This window comes from Ascaphus truei, chromosome 11, assembly GCF_040206685.1.
Source record: "Ascaphus truei isolate aAscTru1 chromosome 11, aAscTru1.hap1, whole genome shotgun sequence".
NCBI lineage: Eukaryota > Metazoa > Chordata > Amphibia > Anura > Ascaphidae > Ascaphus > Ascaphus truei.
In genome coordinates this window covers 50,252,534-50,273,574 of record NC_134493.1, presented here as the reverse complement: position 1 = coordinate 50,273,574, position 21,041 = coordinate 50,252,534, and the positions used below count along the sequence as shown (strand labels likewise).

At 41.8% G+C, this 21,041-nt stretch overlaps 1 protein-coding gene across 2 annotated transcripts in view; it reads left to right on the top strand.

Annotated features, from left to right (window-relative positions):
• SEC14L5 (SEC14 like lipid binding 5) overlaps nt 1–21,041 on the top strand; it is an 84,240-nt gene that overhangs the window by 50,210 nt on the left and 12,989 nt on the right. For both annotated transcript variants that reach the window (XM_075566152.1, XM_075566150.1), the window contains exons 7-13: nt 4,246–4,483; nt 8,396–8,508; nt 14,880–15,069; nt 15,404–15,492; nt 17,902–17,972; nt 18,605–18,776; nt 19,265–19,399. In XM_075566152.1, coding sequence (XP_075422267.1) covers nt 4,246–4,483; nt 8,396–8,508; nt 14,880–15,069; nt 15,404–15,492; nt 17,902–17,972; nt 18,605–18,776; nt 19,265–19,399 — 1,008 coding nt within the window. The remainder of the gene's footprint in view (nt 1–4,245; nt 4,484–8,395; nt 8,509–14,879; nt 15,070–15,403; nt 15,493–17,901; nt 17,973–18,604; nt 18,777–19,264; nt 19,400–21,041) is intronic.

Genomic DNA, 21,041 nt, shown 5'->3' with positions numbered 1-21,041 from the left:
TTAAGGGTCCATGCCTCTTTTTTAAGTGTTTTTAAATCATGTACTGTTTATTCATCCCTTTTTGCACTGTGTCAAATAAATAAACAAATATATCAATTGCATACCTGAGTGCTCCCATACGGGTTACTTTTTTCTCTTTTCACTCACATACAGTATGTATATATATATATATATATATATATATATATATATATACAGTATATATACACAGTGTATATATGTATACTGTATATATATATATATATATATATATATATATATATATATATATATATACAGTGTATATACTGTACAGTATATACAGTATTTATTTCTCTTCATGTCTTTATTTATTTATTTATTTATTTAGATTTATTTATTAATTGTGGGGCTGCTGTGCGTGAATTTTTTTTATTGGGGGTGAGGGGGGTGTTTGGCCCTTGGTGTGAGTTTACGACTTGCAGCAGCAGCAGCACAATTAATAAATAAATATAAATAAATAAATAAATAAATGACAATAAATACATTTGAAATACATTTTTATTGATAGTGTACATGTGCAGGGGGTCTCCGGAGCTGAACCGCGGTGGTTTTAGGTCTGGGGACCCCGTGCCCCCCGAGATACAGGCCCCTTTAGGGGGTGCCGGTATCCCTCTGCTCTGCTTGGTTAAACGCAGAGCACTCAGCACTCAGAAACACAGGCCAGCCAGATTTAAACACACACACAATAGGGGGAGGTTTTTTTTACATAGCTTGCAGGGAAGCTTAACGCACACACACAATAGGGGGATAGGGGGATAGGGGGAGGTTTTTTTTACATAGATTAGAGAGAAGGCAGGGCGTTTTAAAAGCGAGAATAGGGGGAGGGGGTTTTACATAGATTTTATTTATTTATTTATTTAGATTTATTTATTAATTGTGGGGCTGCTGTGCGTGAATTTTTTTTATTGGGGGTGAGGGGGGTGTTTGGCCCTTGGTGTGAGTTTACGACTTGCAGCAGCAGCAGCACAATTAATAAATAAATATAAATAAATAAATAAATAAATGACAATAAATACATTTGAAATACATTTTTATTGATAGTGTACATGTGCAGGGGGTCTCCGGAGCTGAACCGCGGTGGTTTTAGGTCTGGGGACCCCGTGCCCCCCGAGATACAGGCCCCTTTAGGGGGTGCCGGTATCCCTCTGCTCTGCTTGGTTTACAGGCCGCGATCACGTGATCGGGACCTTTAAACCAAGCAGAGGGCTACCGGCACCCCCTAAAGGGGCCTGTATCTCGGGGGGCACGGGGTCCCCAGACCTAAAACCACCGCGGTTCAGCTCCGGAGACCCCCTGCACATCTACACTATCAATAAAAATGTATTTCCAATGTATTTATTGTCATTTATTTATTTATTTTTTGGCGGCTGCTGTGTGTGTGTATTTTTTTATTGTGGGTAGCGGGAGGGTGGGTGAATGGGGTATTCGCCCCAACGATGGTTGGGGAGGGCTTGCGGGGGGGGGGGGGGGGGGGGGGTAGCGGGAGGGCTTAACCCCTTCATGACCGTAGCGGTATTAACTGCTACGATCGTGAAGGGGTTAAGTGCACCCGCAACCCCCCCCCCCCTCCCGCAAGTCCTAAACTCACACCAAGGGCCAAATACCCCCCTCACCCATCCCCACTACACACAATAAAGCGGGCACGGTGGGTTAACCCCTTCATTGCCTTAGCGGCTATCCGCTATGGTAATGACGCAGCATTTTCCGTATTTTTAATAATATTGATCAGGAGCAGGGGGGTTCCCTGAGCATTAATTTCTGGCTCAGGGAACCCCCTGCTCACTGTACAATATTATTAAATCTCTCTCTGCTGCAAACACATCTCGCCCCCAGTATGTGCAGTAATTTACTGAACATGTACTGTAGAATAAATGCATACAGTAGTTTTATTTATTCGGGTTTATTACACAGTATACTGTATGGCCGGAAAACATCAGCATACAGTACAATATAATCCATCGAAATCCCCCCATTAGCCGTTTTCTTTTCTGAGGAAAAACAAAATGAAAAGTTTTAATGTACAGTAATGGTCAGCCCCCTAAAGAAGTTCCCAGCCAGCCCCACCAAAATAATACGGCAAAAATACAGTACTCACCATACTGTACAGTACAGTATTACTAAATTTCCCATTCAGCTTGCGCTGGCGCCGGCCCACTTCCAGTCCAGCTTTCATCATTTTGCAGAGGGACTAGCCCACCTGTAGTCAGCGGGAAATCGCTTAGGTACATGCAAGCTTCATCAAAACTGGCTGCGAAATCCATCTCAGATTTGTCACCGACGGCAGGACCATGATGATAAGCTGGTGCTGCTGCTGGTTCTGGTTCTGGTTCTGGCGCATTGCTTGGCAGGGACTGTCGCTTCTTATTTCGTTTTAACACGACCCTTCGCCTTTTGCCGCCTCCATTATCATAGATACGGGAAAAACCCTGTGACACACACCAATACCCTCCAACAAATTGGGGCTCAATACGGTGAAAACAGGGGTCACTACATAACCTTTTCCTTATTGCATGCTTCCACAAATGAGGAGTTGGCGAAAATCTGTAAAAGTCATAATTTTCGATAAAATACTGATAAATTTGAACAACTGTTGCCATCTTATCCTCTGTTGCATTTATAGCGGCCCATATCAAATAAGCATAACTTCTGTCAGGTTTTTGGAACACGGGCTCCACTTGTTCACTCATGTCTCTGTAGAATAGTGTAAGTGAAAATGATCTTTGTCTTTATTTAATACATTACTGTATGTAAAGCCTAAATTGATACATTTTTTGCAACTATTCCTTCAGTCTCAAGGACAAGTTACACAATAGCATACTGTACTGGGATAAAGTAACTTTTTTTGGAAACGAAACAACTTGCAAAGGCCACACATTACTTAAGTCATGAGTTTATGCCATCTGGTGGACAATCGAAACATCGCAGCCTAGTAAATCATTCTCATTATCATTTAACAAGATCAGGCCCCCGTCAGCCAGGCATGAACCGTGGCTGGGAAGGCAAGCGCAACGAAGCATGCAAGAGGTGAGCAGTGGCGGATTCCAGGTTTCTGCCAGGTACAAACCAGGCATTTGCTCGAATAAAGTGTGTCGGTGCAGTAGGTTAATAAAACAGTAGTTTATTCGGCCGGAGCCAATAACAAAACACAGCAATAAACCAACAAACAGGGACTTACAAGGGACTCCTGCTCGTTAAAGCTGCAGTTCAGTCTTTTTTTTTTTTTTTTTTACATTTATTTTTTTACTTCAATAGTTTCATGTGTGCAATCTCTAATTAGCTAAAGAACTGTACAGCTGCAGGTCAATTCGTTCTCCATGTATTGATAGGTCGAAATTTGGTGACATATTAAAAGCTGGCATTTGTTTATAATCTGCTTGTCTGTCAGTGGAAGCTCATGAATATTCATGAGCATTCCTGCACTGACAAGTGCTAGTGGGAGGGCAGGGCTGACAAAGGGGTGTGCCAGAGCTTGTGACAGGACATGAAGGGGCAGTGCCTTAGCAAATGGCTGTTAAAATAGAATACAAGAAAACTGATCTTTCAAAGTTGTTTTTTAAAAAAAAGATAATGCTAAAAGTATTTTTTCTTACTACAGAACTGATTTATTAAAAAAAACACACATGCAGGATATTGACTGAACTGCAGCTTTAAGTGCAGTGTGCTTGACTGCCCCAAGTCCACACAATCCTTGGTAGATTTGGTCTCTAGACACAGAAACCAACCAGGAACAACTGTGGGATTCAGATTGGCATCAGCTTCTATAGTTTCCTGACCTCCATTTGGAAGGAGTGGTTGCCGACCAATCAGCAGAGTCCCTTTTAATCCGCTGAGCCAATCCGGAGTGAGGAGGGCCTCCGGAATAGAATACTCCAGACAGAGTGGGTGGAGTCAGTAGCAAAAGCTAACCCGAGGGGTGGGATAGCAACATTTACCCAAGCAGTGGGTCACCATCTTGATGAACAAGGGCAGAAAACGGGCTAAACCTTTAATTGGGATGCCATGCTCCCTCTGCCATCAAAATAATTCAAGTTGAAAAGTTCATGATTTAAACTGCCTTTATGATACAAGATTGAGTCTGTCAGCCATGTTACAATGTGTATTCACAACACTGTCTATATGTCACTTTCTGGTGGAAAGGTCCAATAGGTGATTTTTATTTCCATGCTCATTTGGTGTATTAGACAAGGAAAAACATCCTTTTATCCTGTGTTTTTCCTTTTTCAGGGTAAGGAGGTAATTGAGTTTTACTTGAATGAGCTCGTATCTCAGGGAATCATTCACATCCCAAGATGGACACCTAGAGCATCTGTAAGAAGTCCGCATCAATCACTGGCTGGTAGAAATGGATATCCCTGCAGCCCGCAGAGTGCTAGGATGGAGCTGTCACAAACCTCTATGCAGAGACCTTGCAGTGGAGAGCCTGGTAATCGGAGTCCTGGAGCGGAGCTATGCAGTTCTGATGGTACATGCCTTGAATTCATACATTCATACTCTTCATACATCTCTCTGAGAAAGGCACCAATCACATTTAAAAGGTACAGTACAATCCCACATAGTCGGCCAGTTGAATAGGTGCTTCTTTTTCAATCAAGTGTTTTCTTTACCCTTATCCCACCCTGTCCTCGTCCGATAACCAATACAATTAAGGAGAGGTGGTGAGGGGAGACTCTAGCTATACCGGCACTTGCTGAACACACAGTGACATCACAGAAAGGGAAAATAGAATACAGGAAATGAAACCTCAGACTTTAAAAAAATACGCGACAAATACTGTGTCAGATTTAGGTCAAAAAAAAGTTATCAATTAGCCAGATGAAATTCTTAAACATGTAACTAGAATTATTACACTTTGGTCCTAGGAGGGAATGCTCCTTTAAATATTACTTCAATGTCAGACAATGAATGGGATTTCCCCATTGCACTCTTTGGAGGTGCTAAGCTTATGGCTTTTATCTCTACACTTATCCACTTTCAAATGAACGTACTTTGTGTGAGTGACCTACAGTACATAGAAGCACAATTAGTGGATAGTGTTTATTCAATGATACAGTTTTGGTCTGAGTGGTTGATTTAAGTAGGGCTTGGAAAGAGGGTCCACCCTTAAACCAGTTAAATATATGGAAGAGAGAACAGGATGGCTTGCGTTAAAAACTAGAGAGAGTGTCCTGCAGCACTGTACGTGCCCTTCTGGCTCTGCCTTCCAGTCTTTGCCCCCTCTTTGGAATAGGTGTAGGGTTATAACAATCTGAGACCTACAGTTCATGTTCTCTCTGCAACATTAAGCTGCATGTTTAAAGTTAGTTTGTAAACATAGTGCTGGCACAGCCAGAGCCCCCTCTTAAGGACACAGTGGGGCTAAGGGTAAAGAAAATACTTGACTAACAAACACTCCCTATTTGGAGGCCCCTAAAAACATATATAAATATGTAGCCCTCTTTCCTCCACCCTAAGTGAGATTGAGGTGGGTAGGTGTATCTGACTTCTTATCAGTGTGGTGCTGTACCTGTTTGGCAACCAGGAGGGCTGAGCTTCCGCCACGGGGAACCTGGGGTATATACTTATACTCGGTGCAGCGCCTCCACTGATGAGGGATCCCAACATGGTGGGAGTGTGCCCTCACCAGAACAACCATACAGTAAATACACACAATGTGAATAAACAGTATTTACTGAGCACGAACGATAACTTCAATGAAACTCTTTTTGCATAACATCAATACATCATAGGAATAACATTGCATCACCCTGAATGCATACTATCCCCTCACCCACATGTCCATCATCACATCACCCTCAGTCCCTTTGATAATGATGTGCTTTATCCCTTGAGTGTCCACAACAGTAAGGCGAATGTGAGTGTGAGGGATAGCGCTTCCCTGTGTTGGGGCCCGGTGGTGCACTTAATATACTACCTCCCTGATCACTGCTCCTGATCAGGATAATCCTTGGACTCAGCAACACCGCACAGTTATCCCACGCCGCACTGCGCTGCTCTCTGCAGGAATGGATACACACGCTGACTCCACAGGGGAGGGATCCCCAGCCGGAATGATCCTTTACCACAGTCTCTGCTATGTAGTCAGGCACTCTTCCTGCTACATGCTGTACTGACAGTCAGGCACTGTCATGCAGCATTCCTCTTCCTCTCTGAGTATGGCGAAGGAGTTCCTGTCTTAAGACAGTCCCTATCACATACAGTATCCTCTAGTGTCTCAGGGGACTAACTGGGCCCTGGGGGTATACCTCTACCCTAGCCCCTGCATGCAGAATCTCTTACTGTAGATTCTGTCTGATCCCAGACTCTGGCAGCTCACCACGTGCAACTGGCACTGGTGATATTACACACACTGTATACCTAGAAAGCAACCCCCTTTCTTCCTATGAGGGGCCTCTTACTGACACCGTCAAAGCTAACTGCTGAAGGCTGCACTGAAAGCCACACTGTCTCTTCTTGTCAGAGCACACAGCACTGCAGCTGTGTCACTGACAAGACTTACACTCACCTAAGGGCAGGGTCCCTACCTAAGGGGCCTTCCCTATGAACTTACCCACTAACCTAGTGGGGAGTGGGGCCTACCTGGGGCGTGGGGGTAATCTGGCCTAGTGTAAGAAGCCATTTGCGCCTTACATACTTCCTCCCCCTTCCTTCTCCCCGCTCCAACTGACTAGCGTGGTCTCTGCAACATTGTATCCTTCTCCAATAGGAGAAGCTGCAAACTCTATTTGCTGGCTGGCTGCACGTGATGTGTGTGAAAGGGCAGTCCCCAGAGGCTGCTGGGAATTGTAGTCCACTGAGGACCTTTAGCATTGGGACCGCGTGCGCTATCTTTACTGCGCCTGTGCGAAGCTGTAATGGCCGCCGCTATGCTTAACTGCGCCTGCGTGACCTTTTGGAGTCCCTGCACTACGGAACGCCATCTCTGCCCCTTCACGCTCACTATATTGGCTGCCGTGTCACGTCTGCGCATGCGCGAGCCTCCGCGCCCGTGCGGACATAACAAAGATGGCGGCGCCGTGCCTCTGACGCCACCGGGAGGACTCTTTGGGGACCTGGCTACAAATATAATTAACAAATAAGTAAGAGCCATCAATTCATTACTTTAGATTTATCTGAGAATGTCAAATAGACTGTTCTTTACAGCTACGTGGGATTGCACCTTTAACCCAGCGAATCCCGGTGATTTTAACTTTGTTTTCCACATTCATAACGGGTAAATCTTTTAATCATAGTTCCAATCCAACCATGGTTCTTTCCCCTCAGACAGAGGAAACAGGAAGGGTTCACAGTTTGTGTTAGGACCTGCATTATTGGTTATACATTGACGTTTGTTATGCAGGCTTACAACGCTTTGGCCAAAGGGTTTAACTAAATAACCAAGTAATTATTATTATTGAAGTATTTGAACTTTGTACTTATTACCATATATGTTTTGTCAATTGGATGTAGCATTGGGCACCCCTGTCTTTTGTTGTATACATTTGCCACGCCCAGTAGCACTCTTTTTTTTTACATAAATATATATTCATGATGTGGTGGGTATAGGAGTTTGAGCTAGCTGAGAACGTGTGATAATTAAGATGTACGTTTGGATTTTGCTTTCATCTGCACGTTTTCTAATACTTACTAATGCCTTTTTGTGCATTTTTACATATAGTAGACATTGTTGTCATTTCTCATTACTTTCAACTCCCAACACAGGACAGAAAGATAGAAGTAATGTAGTAACATTGTAACACTGGTAATACATCACTGCTGAAGAAATTCATCGAGTTAAAATGTTATATTAAAATTACAGTCTTTCAAAACAGCAGTCCCTCCCCCCCCCCCAGATCTCCCCTGTTTTTACATAGGTGGGATGCAGGGGGTCTCCAGAGGTGTATCGTGTTAATTTCAGCTCTACGGACCCCTGGATCCCGAGATACTGGGAACTCTAGCAACGGTGCTTCTTGGTTTTTTTAATCATCCGTGGCCAATAGTATGCTGTAATGGATGATGTCAGTTATCCTATTGACCTGGGTAATGTGAAAGATTTAAACCAGCATTTTGTTAACCTGGATGGGGCTGGTACCGGCTCCATGTTTACAGTATTTATCTTGGGTACCAGGGTGGGGTCCCCAGAAATGAACCACATTAATTTACACAAACCATCACAGCACTCAAGTATTACCTTACCTGGAAAAATGTAAATTAATTCAGGTTTTTTTTTAAAATTGGGCCTGACTTTAAAGCAGTTAATTTTTTATTTACATATAAAGTAAATATGTGGAAGAAAGATGTACGGTGTGCAGAAAACAGGTCTGTGGCTCTCTAGTTAGCTGAAGTTGCCCAGCATTGTCCTATACTGTCACTTTGTTTCACGTTTTCTCCCCCTTAGCGGACAAACTGGAGGCTGATTACATAGAGCGGTACCTGGGGCAGCTGACCCCCATGCAGGAAAGTTGCCTGATCCAGCTCCGACAATGGCTGCAGGATACTCACAAGGGCAAGGTATGAAGGGTCATGGAAAACAGCAGGCATGATAACACTCAGTATGATATATATATATATAGTGTATACACACCAAACTGTGGAAGTGATGCACACATTATATCCTTATAATGTGTTCATCAGCTCCATATAGTTTTGTGTGTATATACTGTAAAGCTATACCCTTATGTTGTAAAAATGCCACTGGGATTTCGTCACCTTAGTCACCTTGATTAATTGAACATAATCTATTTAAAGTGAATTGTGCGTTAAGAATGTTTGTGTTAAACCGGATTTAAAACCTTTTATAAAGGGAAATGTTTATGAAGGGAATGATGAAAATGTAGAGACCTTGTGGATAGAAATTAGCATTGGAGGTAAAAGTATAAAGAAAATGTTTTTCGGGATATGCTATAAACCCCCAAATATCTGTGAGATTGAGGAAGCTAAAATACTTTGGCAAATGGAGAAGGCATCAAAACTGGGTCATGTTTACATAATGGGTGATTTTAAATATCCAGACATAGACTAGAGCAATGAGATTAACATTACAACCAAAGTAACAGGTTTTTGGGGTGCTTAAAGACAATTACATGACCCAAATGATTGAGGAACCAACCAGGAGAGGGGCAGTACTGGATTTGGTAATATCAAACAATGTAGAAGTAATAACAAATATTCAAGTCCTGGAACATTTGGGTAACAGTGATCTCATTTGAAATAAATTATCAAAAAACAGGTTACTTGGGTTCAACAAAGACCTTAAACTTTAGAAAGGCAGATTTTAATAAACGGAGGACTAATCTAAAAAGATAAATTGGGATGATGTTTTTGCAGGAAAAAATGTGGAAGATAAAGGGGCCGTCTTTTAAACATTGTTAGAAAAGCACACTTAGTGCATACCCTTGGGTAATAAATATAAAAGAGATAAGTCTAAAAACCAATGTGGCTAAATAAACAGGTAGGGGAGGAAATGGAAAGAAAGAGGAAGGCGTTTAGATCCTTAAAGTCAGAAGCGACAGAGGCACCGTATCAGAATTATAAGGAATGTAACAAAAGTTGCAAAAGGGCAATCAAATGGATTCTGAAAAAAAGGATTGCAATAGAAAGTAAGAACAACCTAAAAAGTTATTTAAGTACCTTAATAACAAAAATATTAGGAAAGAAAATATAGAACCCTTTCAGTGTGAGATTAATTATTTGCCTCAATTGCAATAGTAGTGTCGCAGGAGGAAGCCACAACCTCTATATTAACGAACAATTGGTTAACTGAGGAAGAAGTTCATAGGCGGCTTGATAAAATTAAAGTAAATAACGCACTTGGCCCCGAGGGCATACATCCAAAAGTTCTTAAGGAGCCAAGTCCAGTAATAGCCAAACTATTACATTTAATATTCAAGGACTCAATTTTCACAGGCTCAGTACCACAAGATTGGGGTAAAGCAGATGTGGTGCCTATATTTAAAAAGGGAGCTAGATCACAACCAGGAAATTACAGACCTGTATGCCTGACATCAATAGTGGGAAGCTACAGTACTTGAAGGTATAGTACAGCAGGGGTGTGCAAACTTTTTGTTCCCCGGCATTTAATTTGAATGCCTTGGGGAAGAGCGCGGAGCCTCTGCAACCACCACGCCACCCCTCCCCCCCGTTTGCACACCCATGTAGTACGGGATAATATTCAGGAGTACCAAATGGATAACAAAATTATTAGTAATAGTCAGTATCGATTTATGAAGGATAGGTCGTGCCAAACTAAGCTTACCTCCTCAAAGAAACTAATAAGTAGGCATTTAGACCAGGGCAATGCAGTTGATGTGGTCTGCTTAGATTTTGCAAAGGCTTTTGATACGGTTCCACACGAGGTTGGTGTACAAAATAAAGCAAATTGGTCTCAGTAAAAATATTTCCACCTGGATTGAAAACTGGTTGAAGGATAAACAGAGAGTTGTCATAAATTGTTTTTTTTCCAGGTTGGGCTAAAGTTGTGAGTGGAGTATTTCAGGGATCGGTACTGGGACCCCTGCTTTTTAAATGGTTAATTAATGACCATGAGGTTGGCATAGAGAGCAAAGTCTCCATCTTTGCTGATGATACGAAATTGTGTAAGGTAGTATAATCAGAGCAGGATGTAATTTCTCTCCAGAAGGTTTTGGAGAGACTAGAAACTTGGGCAAGTAAATGGCATATGAGGTTTAATACAGATACATGAATGTTTATGCATTTGGGAAATAAGAATAAACAGGCGACTTACAAATTAAATGGTGATAAATTAGGGGAATCCATGATGGAGAAGGCTTTAGGAGTGCTTGTAAACAGCAGGCTTAGCAATAGTGCCCAAAGTCATGCAGTAGCTGGAAAGGCAAACAAGATCTTATTTTGCATTAAACGGGCAATGGATGGAAGGGAAGTAAACATAATTATGCCTCTTTATAAAAAATTAGTAAGATGACTGTAGACGGACGTTCACAGAGGTACACAATTAGGAGGCTTTATAATGTGAAATTATAATAGGCTTTATTGTGCCTGTTCCTTTTCATCAGGAAATTATCCAAACATAGGGGGGGAACAAAGCTTCCATTCACTTGGGAGTATTTCTAGTGAAATCCTATGCAATTAGTTCACATCTCCATTAGTTAAGCATGTCTCGCAGCCCCAAAACATATAGCATGAAAATAAGCAGATATAAGCAGTCTCTTAAGAATAAAAGTCTTATCTGTTTCTTGGAGGGAAAATCTTCTCACTTCCTGGTTCAGCTTCAGGTGTAGTAGTTTTCCCTGTGTCTTGAAATTAGCTCTGCAGAGCTCAAGACCGGTCAGCTCCAAAGGTCAGCTCTCAGTCAGAGCTAAGGAGAGTCACTTCCTGTCTCAAAGGCAGGCTTTTGTAAGCAATCTACTCAGGCAGGTGGTGTTTAGTAATTAACTACCACACTGCTAGATTAAAGGCACATTACTGAACAGGGGTAATGGAATTAGAGAGAGTGCAGAGAAGAGACACCAAATGAATAAAGGGGATGGATAATCTGATTTATGAGGAGAAGCTAGCTAAATTAGATTTGTTTACATTAGAAAAGATGCGTGTAAGAGGGGATATGATAACTACTGTATATACAAATATATTTGGGGACAATACAAGGAGATTTCAAAATAACTATTCATCCCAATGGCAGTACAAAGGACACAGGTCAAACGTTAAGGTTGGAGGAAAGGAGATTTTACCAGCAACAAAGGAAAGGGTTATTTACAGTTAGGGCAGTTACAATGTGGGATTCATTACCCATGGAGACTGTGATGGCAGATGCAATAGATATCTTCAAAAAAACGTTGGACATCTTTTTAGAAAGGTATACAGGGATATACCAAATAAGTAAACATTGGAAGGATTTTGATCCAGGGAGAAAGCTGATTGCCAATATTTGGAGTCAGGAAGGAATTTATTTTTCCCCTTATGAGATATCATTGGATGATGTTTCAATGGGTTATTTTTGTTTGTCTTCGTCTGGATAAGAATACTACAAGTACAAATATAGGATAAAGTATCTGTTGTCTACATTTAGCATAGGCTGAACTTGATGGACATACTGTATGTCTTTTTTCAACCTCGTCTACTAGGTAACTATGTAACTATGTAACTCAACTAGCCAAATGTCCCTTCTTTTCAATGTTACTGCAGAGTGACATCACAACAAGAGTTCCAAGGAACAAGAGTTCCTTGTTGTGATGTCATTCTACAATGGAAGGTGGTGAACCAATGACTCACACATTCCTTCTATTACTGTCCTCCTACCCAGTAAAGTACTTACTGGATGGGCCAAATGTTTCTTACAGTATATTTGTATGCCCAAATTCTACTTTGATGTCTATTCAGTTTAATATATGTCTCTTATATTTGTTTTATTATGCTCTTCTTCTGTTTAAGAGAGATATTACATTATGTCAATCTTCAATATCATTGAGAGTTCCTTCTCCTCTGTGTTGATGTGAAAGGGATGGATGGGAAAACATATCTGGGCATTTAAAAAAAAAAATCCAAAATCTATTTCTCTCCTGTAGTCAGAGGCTGGCGAGTGGAAACCAGAGAAGGTACATTTGGGATTTGGAGTGTTGGAGAATAACTTGCATTGTATTGCTGTGTGCAGAAGCATTTATCTGCCCTCCTGTGTCTTTACTCCTCGTTTCCTAATATGCGCTCTCATTAGCTGAGACTTATTTGTAAATTATACTATTATAATTGTGATGCTCAGGTGCAGCTCTATGCTGGACTGGTCTGGTGTCCAAATGATCAGAGTATATTGCTGGTCTCGTTTTACAGCTGAGAGACTATTTTAAAGGCAACAACATATACAACTTTACCTCACTCACACATTGTGTGACCTGCATGTGTGGGTGTTCAATGTTTGTAATTTTTGTCATCTTTCCCATCACTGGGCTCGCTTGTATCTTTGTCCTTTTGTGCTGTGCAGCCATCTCTCTCACCCTATTTTGAATCTTGGTTTTTTTCAGTGTCATTCTCATGCTGCCTGCCTTGCTCTGTTGCCATACTTTCTTATTTTCCTGTATGTCACCAGACCATATGTTCTGCCTCTGTGTTGCATCCCTCATTCTGATTTCTGTTAAATCACCTACATGTGTCACTAATGATTTTCTGCCACTGTGGTGGCTCGTTTCCCACGCTACCACTGTTCTGCTTTCAGATCTCACTTGCTGCCTTAACCCCTTTACAATTAGGAGGGATTGTAAGACTTTAGTGCTAATTGGCAAGATCTATTAAGACATCTATCCTGACGTTGTTAAACATTATTTGGAGGAGTGCAAGCTTGGTGTCAAACAAGACTCCCCATGCCTTGCAATTTCTATAACTTTTCTGCATGATCACGATGATCAGCAGCCAAGCCTAAATCCTTGTTTGTTTGTTATGTGTTTGACTATTTGGGCAATGCAATCTGATGCTTGTTTTGTGCGTGAGACAGTTTTAGCAGTTTTGTGCTGGTAACCCAACCCGTGAAGTTCGGCCTCACAGTAACTTACACACGTGCCACGGAAAAGTAACTGGTGATGTGCCACTTAATCTAAGGAGATTCTTCACAGAGATACCTCATTGCAGATACTCTTAAGGAGGTCTATGTACAGGTAGTCCTCGTTATCCAACGTTTCACTTTACAACTAATGGCATCTCCAACGCTTTACAGTGCAACCCTAAGGGCCGCTATCCAACGCTCACCGCCACTGATTAACATGGGACTCACTTTACAACGGTCTCACTATCCAACGCTACTTCCAGAACGGATTCCGTTGGGTAACCGAGGACTGTCTGTATTCAATTCTAACACTGGAGAAATAGTGTGCTTTGATCCACTGCAGCATTTTTTACGTGCGAGTAAATCAAATAGAGCAAGCTTAATAATTAGGATTCTTACACTAGATGCAGATCGGCAGGTAGGTTTACATCAGCTTAGACCTGGAGTTTTTGATACAAAAAAAACAACAAAGCACACAGTGAGCGGCAGAATTGAATCCACCCCGTTATAATATGTGCATCACGTGATCCCCTTATAATCACCATATACAAGCTGACATACTGTATAAGGGGCAATATGGCGCCAAACACCTTCATGCATTGACACGAAGGCCTACATTCAATATGCTGTGAAGCCATCTTTCCTATACTGGAGAAGATGTTAGTCATACTGAATAACGGACTAAAGAGAGGCACTATGAAGAATAACAATTGTATACTATAAATACATGTTGAACATTCACTCTTCTGCATTCATTTATCTAAACCATTCACCTCTTTATTTGCTCTACTTAGTCAGTGAGTACTCTGGGGGTTTAATATAGGAAGGAACAAAGGATTTGATTTGATTCCAGTGCTGGACATAGACCTAGTTGGTCAACAGATACAAATCAAAAATAAGAAACTTGATTAAAATGTGCAGACCCATGATATATATACAGTTGTAGCCATCGTTTTTCACCCACTGGAACACTCCAGCAGGTGAAATAGCATGGTAGCTTGTGCATGGCTGATTAAGAAGAGTGATCGCTTGTGTAAGTCCCACTGGCGCAATAGTAGTGGGTACATCTGTATATGGCGTTGCAGAGAACACTACCATTAAACAGTTGCTATTTTACCCTCTTAGACACACACGGCTGTAATGCCTGTGCAAATTTAGACCAGAAATCATAATAGTAGTTGACTAAGTGGGAGGGCACCTTTAAAAAGTTGTTTTTACAATTTGACACAGTTGCAAGCAGATATAATGCAAATTTTGACTTGTCATGTAGATATCTAGCCCAGAGCATTCCCACTAGTTAATACTCAGTGGGGCTCCTCCTTTGTTTCCAGACATCCCCTTCTAATGACTTATATATTTCCTTTTCACACTACAGATCCCCAAAGATGAGCACATCCTGCGCTTTCTCAGAGCCAGGGACTTCAACATCGAGAAGACTAGGGAGATGCTCTGCCAGTCCCTTTCTTGGCGCAAGCAGTACCAGGTGGATTACATTCTCCAGACCTGGCGCCCATCCCCTATTCTAGAAGAGTATTATGCTGGAGGGTGGCATTATCATGACAGAGGTTAGCCACCCATAACCCTTACCTCTATAATCCCTATTACATATGCTGTGAAACTGCTTCACTGAGCCGGAGAAGAGTTCAGCTCCATTGGGACTGAAATCTCCACTAATGCAGTAAAACTGTTTTAAAACATATTGAATTACGCCCTGTATATTGCTGTTTGATTTCCTACGCATGTAGAGCAGAGAGAGGTCATGTTAAAACAAGACAAAATTGCATATTTTGCTTGTTTCAAAGCAGAGAAAAGTAGCGCTCAGCTTATAAAAACATAGAATTTGTAAGCAGATAAGAACCACTCAGCCCACCTTCTCTCTTTTTTTTTTTTTTAATAAAGACGGACGCCCCCTGTATATCCTGCGTCTGGGACAGATGGACACGAAAGGCTTGTTGAAAGCTCTGGGCGAAGAGTCCATCTTACGACATGTGAGTGCTTGACCTTACTTCGGATTGGCACAGCTCAGAAACACTGAGCCTACAACTCAAACGGTGCCTCTGTCTAATCTTCGCAATCCATTGCAGTTACACATCAAGCACCTCCACAACCTGAATCTATTGCTTGAATTATATGACCCACTACACGGTCTTTCTCTGCTTCTCTTCTCAAATCCTTGTGTTGTCCATAGAATTCTCCTCTTCTCCTTCACGTCACTTCATTACCTTAGCACATTGGGGCGCAAATTTTCCCCTTGCGCCTCCCTGTCTGCACTGCCCCCCTACTCGCACACCCCTCCTTACCATGTCTTCGTCAAATGACGCTGCGGGGTCACGTCACGTTGCCATGGCAACGCGACTTCATTTGAAGCTGCGACACATCGCCGGAGACAAGGTAAGTGAAATTACAGAGGCCTCACGCGATCCCCGGGCATTTAATTTAAATGGATTGTGAAGTTATGGTCAGCGCAAGAATGCCCAGGATAAGTCCCAGTATACAGTAAAAGACAATAAAAATGCAAAGATAGTATAATACTTGGCTGGAAACGGGATTAGCCGCTGAACACGAGAGTAATCAACACCAATGGGGAGTGACACTATATATTAATAAAACAGGTACTCATGGCCATGTGAGCCACTTCACGTACAGTAGATAAGATCTTTGGGGTCATACATATAGACCCTCTCCTCCTTTGATCCTTCAGTTGGACCAAGCGTGAGTATTGGTGAGTGGATGGCGTCACTCCCACAATCCTAAGTAAGGAAAATGGGCAAAGCCACAGTGAATTCTCAATAAAAGTTAATGGTAACACAACAGAAATAGTAACACTCACACTTAAATAATCACGGAACAGCGCCGGGTCTCTAGGCAAGTCCTCTGCTCCACGGTGAGCTCCCGCAAGCGCGTCCGACTGCGGGACCGGTCGCCGAGGTCTCGTCTGAGGTACAGTAGCTGCTCGTTTCGCAAAACTAATTGCTTTGTCAGGTTCCTCGGGCCAGTATTAATTTATTATTGCACTGTGTATTTCATGGTCAAACATTCTGTGTGTGTTAACGAACTACTGTACTATTTTTGGGGGGTTTCAAGTGACCAGCTACATTCAGGGAGCGCCCCAGTCAATTTGTACTATTTAATTTAAATGCCTTAGGGATGAGCGCGGGGCCTCTGCAACTGCCCCCCCCCCACCCCCAAAAAGTCTTGCACCCCCCTATTTGCGCACCCCTGCCTTAGCATACGTTAAATGGATGGGCCTTAAGTTACACCAAGGCTCAGTGATGTTTAGTAAACTGAACCTAAGTGAAATACAACATTTTGTGATTTCATCATAAACAAATTCTTGCGTGGGGAAATATGTTTCCAATGACATGGAGTTAGGTTGGCCGTACTGTCCACGTCATATTGGGTTCCGTCCCTTCTCCCCCATGTGCTCTGTACTGTTCTCTGACATCTCTTTCTTCCCCTCTTCCCCTCTTCCCCTCTTCCCCTCTTCCCCTCTTGAAGACTTTTATAATGACGCCTTTGCACAGCACCATAATATGACTACACAACGCACTGAATATACACTATTTGCCATGTTTTATAAATGAATGCATATAATTTGGTAATATATTTAACTGTATTGTGTCTTGTTTGATACCTATCAGTGCACTCAGTACATTGCAGTACAATGCGCTCAGTACATTGCAGTACAATGCACTCAGTACATTGCAGTACAATGCGCTCAGTACATTGCAGTACAATGCGCTCAGTACATTGCAGTACAATGCGCTCAGTACATTGCAGTACAATGTGCTCAGTACATTGCAGTACAATGCGCTCAGTACATTGCAGTACAATGCGCTCAGTACATTGCAGTACAATGCGCTCAGTACATTGCAGTACAATGCGCACAGTACATTGCAGTACAATGCGCTCAGTACATTGCAGTACAATGCGCTCAGTACATTGCAGTACAATGCGCTCAGTACATTGCAGTACAATGCGCTCAGTACATTGCAGTACAATGCGCTCAGTACATTGCAGTACAATGCGCTCAGTACATTGCAGTACAATGCGCACAGTACATTGCAGTACAATGCACTCAGTACATTGCAGTACAATGCGCTCAGTACATTGCAGTACAATGCGCTCAGTACATTGCTATTGCATATATAATAATAAAATATTCCGTACACACATTCAGATAGTATGAGAGTCAGTAGTTACATGTTACATCAATATGTGAACGTGTACCTTCGGCTGAATCAGATAGCAATTTGAGTCCTTATAAAAGTTTAGTTAGGAGAAGAAAATCTGTGTCTAATCAATTCTTTTTTTGCCCCATTGTGTCAATTAAATCCACCAGTTCTTTGAGCTGAGACATTATATGATCCCAAAGTGTTGTATTTTCCCTGACTCAGGTTTTATCCATTAATGAAGAAGGACAGAAAAAATGTGAGGAGAACACTCACCAGTTTGGACGACCTATCAGGTTAGAAATACACTCCGTGTTAATCAGTGGCGGTGAGCGTTGGATAACGCATTCAGGCGTCGGATAACGCATTCCGGCCTTGAAAAATGGCCCATAGGGTTGCATTGTATAGTGTTGGGTATGCCATTCGTTAAGTGAAACGTTGGATAACGAGGACTACCTGTAACTGACTTTCCTAGAAAGGTTCAATCACTCTTAAAGTAACAGTTTTACTTATTTGTATCTCGTGAAAAATGAGTATGTATCACTTTTCATCTGGAACACTGGATCAGGTAAATTGTCAGCTTTGCTCCGTCTTTTGTTCAACTTAGTAAATATTCTACTGTACTGTATTCACTTTTGTACCAGGTAGGTCTGTTCCTTTGAAGTGTGCTGCCACTGCATTATCATCAACTTTCAATATTGCTCTTGTGTTCATCTCGTAGAGCTCTTATCATGCAGCCTACCTATAGTTATTTCATCTGAGGTTTGTTGGCAATAACAAAAACCAACAGTATGGATTATTTTCCAGGTTGGTCCAACAAAAGGTATCACAACCTTCAGAGAATGTAACATGTTTTGGAAGCAATAAAGTCTTTGCAATAACAAAAATTGAGACACAACCCTTGTTTTTCTATGTGTGCCCTTCACAGGTCCTGGACCTGTCTTGTGGACCTTGAGGGCTTGAACATGAGGCACCTCTGGCGGCCCGGTGTGAAAGCCTTGCTCAGGATCATAGAGGTTGTGGAGGCCAATTACCCAGAGACTCTGGGAAGGCTGCTCATTGTCCGAGCTCCACGGGTGTTCCCGGTTCTCTGGACTCTGGTGAGTAAAGTGAAAGAGAGGGTTAGACACGCTCTTTTCAGAGGCCACCCCCTCCCCACCCCCCCCCCCACCCCCAATTAAGTACTCTAAATAATTTGAGTAAAACTCAAGAATCCCAAACTAGTAGCAAACATTAATTGTGATATAAATAAAAACTGTGTACAGCACTTATTAATATTTTACACTTCTAATAACATGTAGCACAGGAAAAAAATACATATATATATATATATATATATATATATATATATATATATATATATATATACTGTATATATATACCTGGCACCCCTAAAATACCTGGGAAATATGCTAGTCACTTCTGATCTTGCAATCTTTACAAACTAACTTGATTAAGATGATTTCTAAATATTTTTGGAAGGTTTTGGTCAAAATCAATCAGTTGTAACCCCCTACTAAACATGTAATTTAGCAAGGGGTGTTGATGTTTTTGCTCGGCCTGAATTACACCCAACCTCTTGTACTAGGTTAGTCCATTTATCAATGAGAACACAAGGCAGAAGTTTGTTATATACAGTGGAAACAACTACCAAGGACCAGGTGGGATCGCAGATTACCTGGACAAGGAGATAATCTCAGACTTCCTTGGTGGAGAGTGTGTGGTAAGATTAACCCTACATTTTCTTCTTCATAGTCAAATAGGGCTTTAGGGTAAGGCCTCAACAAGCATCATATGACCACCACCATTACAGCTGGATTTGCCATTATGGCTATGAAGGCTTTGAGTTTTATCTCTTCTGTTTTTCAATCTCCCTTTCACTAGCTTCTACACATCTTATTTAATTATTCCTAATGCCTGGTGGAATATCTTCACATACTCATAGGGGATTTATTCATTTAGTTTTACTACTTGGAAGACAAACTCATGTGCTCTTTGCATTAGTGGGCAGACTCTTTTTGTTTGTTTTTTAACTACAGGGTTTATATTTAAACAAAGTTGATGCAAAACTGATTTAAACTTAGTGTCGTTTTCATCCTGTATCGCCTAACTTTATTGTATCAACGCTGTGCTCCATTTTGCCTCTTGAGTAATATCCAAGGGAGTTATGGAGAAGTTACATAATACACATATTGTAATGTATCAAACTGTGCTTCACTGTTTGGGCTAAAGTTGTAAGTGGAGTATCAATAATAATAATAATAATAATAAGAGCATGTTCTTGTATAGCGCTGCTAGTTATACACAGCGCTTTACAGAGACATTTTGCAGGCACAGGTCCCTGCCCCGTGGAGCTTATAATCTATGTTTTTGATGCCTGAAGCACAGGGAGATAAAGTGACTTGCCCAAGATCACAAAGAGCCGATACCGGGAATTGAACCAGGCTCCCCTGCAACAATCTCAGTGTCAATCAGTGTCTTTACTCACTGAGCCACTCCTTCTCCCCTAATGTTTTAACTTGTGTATTAATGACATTGAGGTTGGCATAGAGAGCAACTGGGTTTAAGTATTCTCCATCAATAGCCTCAACAGCCAAAAGAATCTTCTTTGGTCAGAGGCGAAAAGAATGCTTCTTCGCGAAAGCGCTGTCAATGAAGTTCCCTACAGCTCCGAAGTCCACAAAGGCCTAGAAATGGATCGAAAAAGAATCCCCAGAAATCTAGATGGGCATGAGGAGATGTGTGAACATTACCGGGGGAGGATTAGCCAAAATACTCTGTGAATATTCCTCCACGTTCACTGGGCTCTAGAGTTCCCGACTCTATAAGACAGTTCCGAATAAAGACCACTTTTAAGACCACAGTAGAGACAAAGACCAGTGGAGCCTCTCCGGTGATTCTCCTCGTAAGACAACTTAGTCCCGCCCAACTGCATTGGTTCCTCTTCGGCAATAGGGACAGTTTGGGGGGATTTGAGGCGTGGAGCCAGTCGGGAGGTGGGGATTCTATGAGGCCGGTCCCGTTCAGCCTGACATTTCTGTATTCGGATGTCAATCTGGACATATAAGTCAATATGATCTTCCAGCTCAGTCAGAATGTCAGTATGTTACCCAATTGGATTTTAACAAAGGTTGAACTCAATGGACATACTGTGTATGTGTTTTGTTGCCAGTTGATGTCTGAAAGACATATAACGATTAAGTTGTCAAAGTTACATAGTAATAATAACTTTATTTCATTAGCACTTTTCTCCCAATGGAACTCAAAGCGCTTCACAATTTACCGTATAATGCCCGGCACGCAGCACATGGGCATGCTACAGACACAGTCCCTGCCCAAATGAGCTTCCAATCTATGTTTTAGTA